The sequence below is a fragment of the Oxyura jamaicensis genome, chromosome 3 (assembly GCF_011077185.1).
Source record: "Oxyura jamaicensis isolate SHBP4307 breed ruddy duck chromosome 3, BPBGC_Ojam_1.0, whole genome shotgun sequence".
NCBI lineage: Eukaryota > Metazoa > Chordata > Aves > Anseriformes > Anatidae > Oxyura > Oxyura jamaicensis.
The window spans coordinates 103726465-103738674 of record NC_048895.1 but is presented as its reverse complement, the minus strand read 5'-3'; the positions used below and the strand labels follow the sequence as shown (position 1 = coordinate 103738674).

Here is a 12210-nt window from a genome sequence, read left to right as displayed (position 1 = left end):
TTTGCTGATGACAGTTCAGAAATAGGCTTTTGGGAAAAATAAACCAAACCCATCTTCCACTGGCTACATCCCCACTTTTAAAACTGCAACCTGTTATCTCTGGAATCATTCTTCTTCTTTTTTGGATACCGTATGTCATGATAAATGTTTTCTCTTTCATACTGTTAAACTGAGCTTTGTCACCAAGTGATCCATGTCACCAAGCTTATCCATTACCAAACGCATAGTCATAGTTCATAGCTGGAAACATTTGGGTTTATACTCAAATTTCAATGGGCTGTACTAGAATTCAAATTTTGTATTGTCATGGGCAAGAAAATTCATACTTCTTGAAAGCCCCAGTAGGCCCCACACTTTCCAAGCCAAGAAAAGCTGCTTTACCCTGTCAGCACGTTGTGAACTGGTGCGAGTAGGTGCTGGGTGTGTAATTCAGCACTTCAACAGGCTCTGTGAATGGAGAAGTATTACTTCCAGCCCTGTGGATACAAGTTACTCACTAGCTTACCACAGTAAAACAGGTCCAAGATGCTTTCCCTGCGTGCCTTTGGCCAGCCACTGCACTTGCTTGCATCCACCCTAATACCACTGAATGACAAGTTTAACAAGATTTGTCCTCCCTGTCTTTCTTGGCTAATGCTATTGCCTTTAATCCAGCTACTTGGGAAGATTATGGTTTGCATACTGCAGGGAGCAACACTTCTATGGGGCTTGCCCAAGATTTGACCATTCTTCTACCTTATAAATTAAAAAAAAAAAAATCTCTGTGAGAAAAGAAGAGAGAAAGAAAGAGAAAAAGAAAGAGAGAAATGACAAGTATGTGCAACTACCTGCTGCTACCTTCTGATTTGTTCTATATCCCATGCAGCTTGAGTGAGAACTCATGGTCCAGCTTTCCGTTTGTGAATTATCCAGCCATTTCTTTTCTTTGTTTCCCACAAGTTTCCAAGATGACTTATTCTAGATATATTAAGATACCTGTACAGAACGTTTCTTAAACATATTTTCACCATTTTATGGTGAAAAACAAAAACAAAAACAAGAACACCTTAACGCTGCTCATTGAGCCAAAAATGTTCTGGATTTTGCTACAGCATCACTCAGGAGTATGAAAGACACCAGTAACTGGGTATAGACTTTAAACAAATCCTTCTCTATCAAGAAGAGGCTTTAAAAAAAAGGAGATCAGATGTGTGTGGTTTTCTTTTTCCTTTAAGATGCTGGAGTTCTTTAGCATTTAACAGGTTGATACATAGCCTGATACTTTTAATATGAAGATGAAAGCTGCCCGTTAATGACCTATAAAGAACATTTTATTTTCTCTCCATATATGGAGACAGAATTAAAAATTGAATGCATAGTGAAAATTCACTATAGGAATGACATGAATCAATCATGATGAGTACCATTTATTAATATGACCAGGAAAATGTGTAACATGCCACCTGCCACCAAATTACTTAGACCAGTTTGGCTACTTAACACAGCTTTAGTAAGTCAATAAAAGAATGTTTACAGTTACTCGCTCAACCTACATAGAAACTTCTGAGCACTAATACAGTTTTATTGGAGCAGTAAAAAAAATCATCTTTTAACTTGCTCTCAATAATGTGAGATACATTAAATCATATGTCGACAGACATACTTCTTCCCACCCCAAAACCAGAGCTTACAAAGCAGCTACATTTGCTGATAGTCAAGGTCTCAGTGAGATTGCAGAGTAGGCTTTTCTCCCAGTGTACACTGGCAGAACATCCACTTTTGCAGATCTTGCTGCTCTAGAAGAGTCCAATAGTTTAGCACATTGCAAGGAAAGCCTGCCTCAAACGCAGTCAATGGAGTCTTACGAGTCTTCCCATAGATTTCAAGTATGTCAGTATCAAGGATGCCTGGGTTTTAGCATGCCAATCAATAGTAATACTACAAAAACTCTTGAAAATGCCAGGTTTTTTCATTTTGGAGAATGTATGGTTACTATACTACTCTGGTTACTTCTATAACTTTTGGCTAGAACAGTACTATTTCCAAAAATAAAATTCCCTGATATAATATTCAAGAATATACTTTTTCCTATTTAAATATACCTACTACTAACTGATTAAAATCTCCAAAGTAAAAAAAAAAAAATCAACTGAAGTCTTCCAATTCTTCAGGACAGACAGGTTAAAAAATAATAAAGCACAGAGTAGTATCATCAAAAAACACTGGAGATGAGTTTGTCTTGATGCATCAAGCTGCACTTGTAATGGGTCAATGTCCATATGGATTGCATTTGGAGACTGGGCATCAGTTCAGGACTTCTGCTTGAACAGTATTTTTAACTCTGTAGCAAAAAGTCCCATTAATTTCTATACCTTCCAGTTTCTGCTGTTCCCAAAACAGTTTATTCCGTGAATGTTCAGGCTGAAAAAGAAGAATACATCGCCGAGTTTTTGCTCTTATAGCAAAAACTCAGTACATTATAGAAAATGACCGGCGGTATCCTGTATCAGCTGCATACATTGTACTGGTTAAGTGTTGCCTGCAAGTGCTGCAGGCCCAGCTGAATTTGTGACTTAGTAAAACACCTTGATAAACTTACTTTGAATTGGGCCTTTATTCAGATTTTCTTTATCCTAAAATACAGATAGTTAATATCTAACTGAGATGCTTGCAAGAAAAAGACAAACATCTGTTGTTTTCAAACTTGCAGCAGATGCAGAAAGATGAGTTGATGTGCTGGCACAAAATAGCTCTTGTATAATTGAAGAAAATAATTGTTTCTCTGTAACCAGAAGGTACTGAAGTGATATGAGAATATATAAACATCTAAATACAAAATACCTTGTTCATTTAGTATAAAACTCCATAGAAAATGTGCTATCAGTAAAATTTCTCTTAAATAACCAATAAAAATAGGCTGCTTAAATTAAGTATCTTAAAAGAATTATTTCCAAGAGAACATAAGCAGGAATGTACTAAATATGTTTAGGGATAAAAATGAGGCTTAAGAGAGAGCTGCCTCAACTTCTGTTTTGTTGTTTAAGCTTAATTATATTTGCTTGTTTGCTGTTGTTTTTTTTTTTATGTTGTATGTTGATGATTGTCTTCTAGTCAGTCTTTTTGGTTTTCCTGTAGCGCAGAATTGTGACTGTGACCCAAATATTGAGAATGAGCATGGTTATGAAACGGATGAGAACTAAAAAGGGAAAAAAAAAAGAAAATCTTGTAAGCATAATTCCAAAAAAATCAACTGCTGTCATTTTCAGAATACACGTTGTTTTGTAAACTTCTCCTGGTGTACAAATTGGCTAATTCCCATTCTGCAACTCACTTCAGCCAATTGGCTTAAATTACCACGTTCCAGAACCCAGAACTTCTCAAAGTAAACACAGCAGAAAAGAGCATTTCACATTTGCAAGTGATATCTGAAAATAATACACCTATAATTGTTTTGTGACAAAACCAGCAGAGTATCACAAGTCTCAGTAGCCTCATAAAAAAATATGTTTACACCTAGCCTTAAACTTGGAGCTGCAGCTTCTGTGTCCTTCATAGCTGCCTGTGTTGTTTATAATAGACTCTCTGCTGCCATCTGTTAGGCTTACATTTTGGGGATACATGTATCTGTCAGACTTTAATGAGAGGAAATCTGATAACTTAGAAAAAAAAAAGTTTTTCAGTATCTTGAGTAACTTTCAGATTGTTTTTAAATCAAAGGAAACGGAGTATCACTACCTGTAAGACCACAGTTTGAAGTACAGGTACATCTAATACCCGTTTGGTAAATGGAACATTGACAGAAAAGTACGTGGAACTTCGTTTCAGAAATAAATCATCTTTGACAGTTTCATATGCCTGCATGAAACCGAGATAAACACACCGAACTGTTAAGTGCTAGAAGTTAACGTGAAACATTTTCCATTAGAGCTGCATAGTGTCAATGGTGGCTGCCATCCCTTTCATGTTCCAAAGTGTACTGTGTTACATTTTTAAAAGTTGCTTTAACCACAGTCATCTTAACTTTCAAGGGATTTGGTTTTACTAGCACTGTCAGGACTGTGTTTTTCTCCCTTCCTTCCTCCCCTCAATATACCTCTCACTTGTAACCTGCAGAAGTGTGTACCTGTGGGTGAACCAGGCTCAGTAGCTGACCCAGATTGTACTTCTGCATGTGCATTATGGCTGTTCTTTGGGATCCAGTTAACTGCATGGCCCCACACACTCTTACTCAGCGCAGGCAGCACACACGGGGGTAGAAATAAGGAATTAAAAAGAGGACTTCCTTTTCCAGTGCAAGAGACATTTTAACTGCTTGTAAAACTAGAGCCTTACAATGCTGCAGAGGACTACTTTAAAAAAAATACACACAGATGACATTTCTGCTGGAATTTCTAGCTTTGATTTAGAAAAAGGATCCAACAGATAGTACAATGTGATTTTGTTACTGTTACATCCACCAACTCTTGATTTTGAACCATATATTGATAAATCTGCTGCACTCTTTAGTTCTTTCAGCTTTGTCAGGATCACGGTTTTTCACAGGATGGTAAGAAACTGTTAAATAAATTTTCTTTGCAATTAGATTAGCTGCAAAATATTTATCTTAAGCCACTTTAACAACTTTTACAAAACAGTTAAAAACTACTATGGCAGCTATTACTTTGGAAGGGTACGCCATTCTCATACTCACCTGAGAGATCATTTGTAGTCATTACAGTTGTAAATATTCTTGCTGTAAATTGGAGGAATTGTGGTTAGTGGATTAGATGCAACACGCTTATACTTTCATAAACTGATGAAATCTCTGTTTCGCAACAGCAGATAATATGGCATGAAAATATACGTTGTATAAACATTGCCACTTCTAGTGGATCCACTCTTCACTAGTTTAGTCCCAGAGATCAAGATCTCACTGCTGAGGTTACTGTACTAAAGGCCTTTGTAAATTATAAAATAATTGATAGAGATATAAAACATCTAACTGTATCTCTGTCCCTAAATAGGATGTGATCAGTGTCTACTGCTTCTCTTTCAGTTCTTCCCCCTCCTTCCGTAGTTGATACTGGGTTACACCCACTATCGAGTTAGCATGACAACCTTTGTAAATGTTCACCTGCGTGCTTTTAGGCTTCTGCAAGTATGAGGAATTCAGTTTCCCTACCCACAACAAATCTAAACATTAATTATTTCCCATCTGCAGCGGGCTAGAACCATTTACAAAGATTACTACCATTGTTAGGCTGACATACCACACCTTCTAATTACTGTCTTAAAAACATTGGTTTCACAGGGAAATAGATTCAGCAGCGCTATGTTTTACAGTAAGGATATTTTAAACAAGGTTTGTGAATATGACAAAGGCATTTCTGATAAATAGCTGTAGAAATGTTTATCCTGGCCTCTAGGTAATTAACGTATGAACTGCACAACTCCCTGTTCTGGATATATTCTTAAATTCTCCTTTGTTGAAAAAAAATATTTACATGTAGACATAAAGTATGCGTTAAGTATATATTAGAAAGTATACATTAAGTTATACTACGTAGTTAAAGTATACGTTAAGTATAAAATTAGTAGATAGCTAATTTTACTAGAATTAGTGTTTTTTGTTGATATAACCACAAAATTTAGCACCTTTTCATGATGAATCAGTGGTAATTTTATTGAGTTATAGAACACTGAAATCTTTTCTTCATAAAGGCACACTCAATTACTTCATCTGCATCGAGATCCCTTGACCATTTTTGCATGTTTTCTAAATCAAAGTGGCCTTGTGACTCAGCTGGTGTCAATGGTAATTGACTGACTGTGGTACCTGAGTCTCAGCAGTCAGCCCTAAGTGAAACAGCACTAGGCAAGGTACTTATCTACCATGGGTTAGTAAAAGCTATTGACAGCATTAGGAGCAAAGATGGCCTCAGAAAATGAGATCTCCGTGCTTTGCACCAAGCTGCCCACCCATAGCTTACTTGCACAGGTGTATGCAGACATGCTCCAGGTCAAGGCGCTCACTTGTCCAGAATCTTTTGTCTGCCAGAGACACCGCAGCTGAGCCAGCTTACTTGCCGCACTGATGAGCGTGCACAAATTCTGAAAAGCATGTAAAAAAAGAGAATGAACGCCTGCCATTGTGCTGAGTGTTTAGCTTATGGCTGTCAGCATATACCTTACTAAAAAACAACACTATTTTTTTCATTTAGAATAGAAAAAATACATACTTTCTCAGTATTTTGCAACCCAAGCGTTAGAGCTTCATATTAAGGAACCGTGAAGCACAAAATTAAAGTTGCCAGAAGCATGGGACTGATTTCTGAGGTACTGCTCAGGAAGAAGCTCAGAGAGCACACCAACTGCTATTATTGTTGGCAAATACTTGATTGAGGCAAATATAATACAAGGAGGAAAAAAGAAAAAGCCTCTCAACCTGCTACATAAAACTGATTCTGAAAGTTAGCTAAAATGAGACTGATCTAGTCTAAACAGCAAGGTTGATTCATACCATCTGTTACCATTATGTCTGGCAAACAAAACCAGAAAAGCATGAGAAAACTGACAAGAATGTGTGGAAAATGAGTCCAGTTGATGGGGAAAAAATAATGAAGGGAAAGGACTATTCAACCTGTCGTCCTTTTAAGGGGGATTTTACAAAGACCCTCTGTGTGGGTCTTTGGGCAGTGCCTGGATTTCCCTTGTAAGTAAGGATTGGTATTAGGCTTAGAAGCTTTCATCCTTATTTGCATTACTTTTTACATTAGCAGTTCCAGTTCATCCGGAATTAACTCTAACTTTCTCTCTTCTGATAAAAAGGACAAAGACCATCTTTAACCTATGAGGGGCATTATCAAATAGTAAGTTTTCTTTGGAAACTCTAGGGCTAAGTGGAAAAAAGATCATGTGAAACATTTAACACTCCACATTTCAAATGCTTTAACTGATGCTCTGTTCTTTTACCTCTCGTGTTAAAGGTCTACCAATAGGGCTTATGCCATTAGGACAGAAGAGGACATCTTTTATCAACATCTTAAACCTTTGCTACTTTTAGCATTTTCACAATGAGGTCATGCCAGCATATCTGACACTCTGCTCCCAATACAATTAACATAACTACACCTCAGAACATACTTTTTTTTCCCCTGGTCTGTATTGTAAGTGCTATGCTTTCAAGCCGCTCACAGAAGTGAAAGAAACAGCTGTATTTGAAAAGTGGTTGTTTGTTCCGAAAGCTGAACTAAATGATGAATTCTTCCAAGAATAAGTGTAAGGAGAAATTTCAATGATAAAGACTTCCTCAAAAAATTACTTCATATGTGGACATGATTTCAAATAATCATGCAGCTCTTACCATGGCCAGGTCTATTATCCACTTCCTCAGCGTTAGCACATACCAGCCTCCCCAAAACCTTACAGCATGTTAAGTTTCATAGCACTGAAAATGCCAGGATACCAAAGCTCTCAAAACTGTCTGGGAAATTAGTATTTTTTCAGCATCTGGAAATAATATTATTGTATAGTCTGTAACAGAGTTTAAATCTGGATAAAACATATTAAGCACTGGTTGAAGCACTAAGTGCTCCTGTTTTTCACAGTCCTTCATTGAAAAGTGCCTGGGGTTTCTCAAGACCTGTTCCAATGAACACAACTTGAGATTTAATCCCAAATCCTATGTATGTTTTAAAAATGAGCACTACTGTCTTTGTCATAGCAAGTACAATCTGCATGGACAGGAAGCTGAGAAAGAAGATTCATGATTTGCACCATGCATCTCTAGCAATGATGTAAATTAGGAACAGGTCGGACTCCTTAGCAGTCGTGGGCCTTCTAGCCATAGCCACATGCCAAGCTTACCTCACACAGAGATCTACTGGGATCCAAGAAATAACTTGGGGATGTGGAATGCACGGTGAGAGGCAGGTGGCTGAATATCATTTCCAATGGTAGTACCAAACAAATGACATTGCTATGCAAAGAATGACCAAACACGCTACATAAGCCAAACCTGCCAGATTTTAAAGGATACATGACTGCATAGAGCAAAGCTCGTTTCATGTTTCCATTGAAACGCAGAACAAACAAAAGGAGTACGGCATCTGAAACACATAAAAGATTGCTTGTCAGAGAAGGGAGAGAATGGGCCCAAATGTCCCTAGACAACAGGAATTAGCTCTACTGGGCACCATGTCTATGGGACACTGGTTTCTTACAGGCTTGTCTTTCAAATTTAATGGAAATCCAAAACACTGCAAGCTCCAAAATGAAGCTTTTTGTAAGCCTGGGGTGTTTTCAAGGCTTCTCCCCCACACAGTGACACTGGATAAAGGGTGAGCTTATACTGCAACTCCACTGTGAGTGTATTAATTAGATTCTCTGTTCTACCTGACCATCAATTTTCATAATGCATATAAGAGCTCAATTACACTTGAGATGTTCATTGCCTCTTCCCCCTGACCCGAGCTGGAATCGGTCCACGGATTCACGTCCTTGCTGGGGAGTACTCTACCTACACGCAGAGCCTCTGCATGCAGAAGGAACGCTGCTTCATTTCCCAAACCACGCTTACAAAAGCTTACCTTGTGCAATGATGATGGGATATTCCAGGTATGTCTGCAGAGGGTAACTGTAATAAATCTGGTACCTCAGAAACACAAGGAAGCTGAACAAAAAGACACAGAACAGCATGACTGTACAAAGGAACAGGACAGCTCCTTCACAACTTCTTTTTTATTGTCTTTCAAACTATTGTCTTTTGGTTGTGCCAAAAGGATCCAGACAGGTGTAGCCCCTGCTGTCAAACTGATCAAGCAAATATGAACACAAAGCACAGGCCTGATGATTCTGTGGTCTATTCATGTTAGCCTCAAATAGTACAAGATGTACAGAGCTGCCCACACTTCTTGTCAAGGTCTCTGTGTCACAGTATGAAAGGCATAATTTCATTAATTACAGCTGGTGAGAAAGAAACAAAGGTTTCCAGGCCTTAAATACTGCCTTCTCTTTGCATCTGCCTTGGGACATCTGGGATAGCTCTGATATTTTTTTTTTGAAATCTATGTTCATAGTTCCACCTATAAATTAAACAAGTCTTACTGGAGTAAGAAATATTTTCCAAGGCATCCAGACTACACTGTTACAAGATTACCTCATGTAGCTGTACTGGTCAGATTGAGAGTTTGCTCTTAAACACACTAAACAATGGCAATTATTCTCCTTCCTGCTACTTCACAATACAGTATCTGAAAGGAACTGAGCTGTTATCATGCTTTCTTTACTTTCTTCAACTTTCATGCAAGTCCATGAAGTTAGACAGGAACTTCAAAGCTGCAGAGTCTAGAGGAAGAAAACAGAAAGGACTCAGAATATACATGAGGAACTGCCTGCCTTGTAGGTAACTGGTTTTTACAGTATTCACAATTTGCCTATCTGTATTCTGCCTAGAACTGCCTACAAGTGTTATTCCTTGTAGTGTCAAATTATACCCCTTGGCATCACACCATTCTTCAGTGTCGCTCCTTCGGCAGGTCACTGTATTTCGTCTCTGCAAAACCATCCCAGTGCGTACCTGTAGACCAAAACTCTCCACAGCTAGACCCCAAGCAGGATAAGCAGGCCTACTAAACAAGCAAACAGTCCCAATAAATGTTTCAAAAAAGCCTCACTGAAACTCTCCCTGAATAGTTCGGTCCTCAACATGTAGCAGGTGCAGAACCTATGGCAGCGTGGTTACTTACAAAGCCTTTTTAATATACACCAACACACATGATTTTATAAATGTGCTGCTGTTTGCCCAGGACTTTCGGTAAGTCCTCTCAGCTGGAAATAGAATTTGGTTCTGAAGCGTACGAAGTGTAAACCCTGCTCACAAGGTGATGCTTTGGAGTGAAAAGCCCTTTGCTAGTGCGGCTCAGTGCTGGCAGCCTGTACCCAGATGTGGCCTCCTCCACCGCTTCGTTTGGCACGCACGAGGCGTTTCAAGACGTTCATTTGCACAGACTCATACCCAAATTTGTGCGTGCACGTACGTGGCTTATTTACTTTCCATTCCGTACAATCCTCTTCCAGCAAGATTTAATAAGCCTAACCAACGTATGATTATTGCAGGCTGAAAAAACCTTCCGAGTTTGACAAGGCTTGTAATCTTCTTAAAGAATGATTATATTTTACTTACTTGGGTGAAAGAATCCTGCCTAACTGGTACCATCACCTGCACGACGGGGCACATGGACCAGTTAATAACTCACCTGTATGGCTTAAATCCCACAACAGGTATCATCTCTAACAACACGGGTAGCCTGCGCTGCTCTCACAAGTGTGTCTCAACAGTGCAGACACGCTTTAAAACGGGAAGTTTGGGTTAAAAAAGGTCTGTGAGTCACATGAAGTAGGATGCCAGCTCAGTGGTGGCTGCAGAACCTCTGCGGAGGCTGCAGAACCGGCCCTCTATTTATAAAAAGCGGCGGTTTTTTATAAAAGCGAAAGAAAAAGGGACGTCTTGAAGCACCATCCCACCCCGCTGCCAGGCGTGAGGGCGAACCGCTGATGGCTGCGGGGGCGCCTCGGCTGCGCCTCCAGAGCCCGCAGCCCCTCGGATCTGCGCTGCCACCCCCCCGGCTTCCCTCCCGGCCTCCCCTCCCCGTGCCCGGCCTTACCCGGCCAGCTCGAGCAGGAGGCTGCCGAGGCTGACCCCCCTCGCCGAGCCGGCCGCCAGCACCGCGACCAGCTGCGGCAGCTTGAGCACGGCGCACACCGCCCAGGTGCTCCAGTGCGCCAGCTCCAGCAGCGTCGGGGCCATGCCGGCAATGGGGATCCCGGCTCGGCCCGGCACGGCTCGGCCAGGCTCGGAGGGGCGGGGAGCAGCGCCCGGCCCGGCCCCGCCGCCATGGGGCGGCCCTCACGGAGCGCTGATGGCGCCCGCGCCGAGCCATCTCCGCCCTGCGGCCGGCTCCGAGCCCCCGAGCGGCCGCAGGAAGGGCGAGGCCCGGCCTGGCCTTGCCGAGCTGCCCGGCCCCGCTGGGCTCCGCCTGGTGCTGCTCTAAAACCACTGCGAAGGTCCCACAAGGAGCCCAGTGCTCGGGGCTGGGGGCTCTGAACCTGAAATTCATCCTTGCTGTCCCCAGAAATGACAGGGCCACAGCCATGGTCGCAGGCTGTGTTTGTGTAAAGGGTCAGCCACGGCTTGCGGTCACCTAGGAGTAGTGGAACTCAGCAGTGCTTTGGGAGATGAGAGAAACACAGAGATACAGGGTGAATTTCAGTTTGCCACCCCAAAGTGAAGTTTCCTTCAGCTCCTGGGTTTTTAGGTTGCACTGTCTCAGTCATCGCCGTGCTGGCTCCTTCAGTAGGCATGGTGTAGTTTTGGCAGTGTCCGTTTTTTTTGTTGTTGTTTGTTTTTGTTTTTTAAGTTTCTGAACATTGTACTTGTCAAATAATGAGAGCTGGAGAGCTGGAGTGACTTTCCTGGAACACACACCTGCCTACCATACACAGTTGCGCACAAAAATAGGAAAGTGCTGTTTTTAAAGCTTTTGTACTTACCAGATTGTCAGAACTAAGTAAAAGTGATTCTCTGAGGAATGTGTGTTTGTACTGACCACACGGATACGGAATCCTGGCTCTTTCATGCCTGCATTTGGCTGGGATTACTCGAAGTGTCAAATCCAGACCATTAATTCATATTTTTACCTACAGCATAATTGCAATAACATTCAGGGTTATTTGCAGGCATAAAACCTTTGGCATTCTTATGAAAGTTGTATTTATATTAGACTGATGGTCCTTATACAGCCTAGTTTCTGCTCTTCTGCAATTCTATTGATTTTTCTCCCCATTGTTTTGATAATATGCTTTGACAAACAGGTTTGTTGCATTCATTCCACATACATTTAGTGGTACTTCAAAACAATGATATTACTAATGCCTAATTTGTAAATCATGTTGGCCTCTGTGTAAATCAGTCATAAAAAATAGATGTATGCAGGCATACATAAAATCTCAGAAAATAGACTCCCAAAATGCAGAATTCTAATTTAAAACTATGATTCTGTCAATATAATTCAAATGAATCAACCTTTTCAAAGGCAAACTCTAAAAGAAGAAAGCAAAACTTGAAATTAGCTTAAAATAATTACTGTTCCAAGATTTTCTTGATAAACTGAGTTTTCAGCCTTGTGGGAGTATTATGTACTTGGAAGAGAGTTGAGTAACCCATCACAAGAAGTTATCTCATGCTCATTTAAA

At 40.6% G+C, this 12210-nt stretch overlaps 1 protein-coding gene across 1 annotated transcript; it reads right to left on the bottom strand.

Annotated features, from left to right (window-relative positions):
- Window positions 1–1388: 1388 nt before the first annotated feature.
- On the bottom strand, window positions 1389–10888 carry SLC66A3 (solute carrier family 66 member 3). The gene is made up of 7 exons (XM_035323307.1): window positions 10623–10888; window positions 8547–8629; window positions 7997–8066; window positions 7322–7379; window positions 5949–6069; window positions 4670–4711; window positions 1389–3175 (listed from the first exon to the last, which is right to left on the bottom strand). The coding sequence occupies exons 1-7, from the start codon at window positions 10763–10765 to the stop codon at window positions 3087–3089; spliced, it is 606 nt and encodes a 201-aa protein (XP_035179198.1). The 5' UTR covers window positions 10766–10888; the 3' UTR covers window positions 1389–3086.
- Between the last annotated feature and the right edge of the window lie 1322 nt (window positions 10889–12210).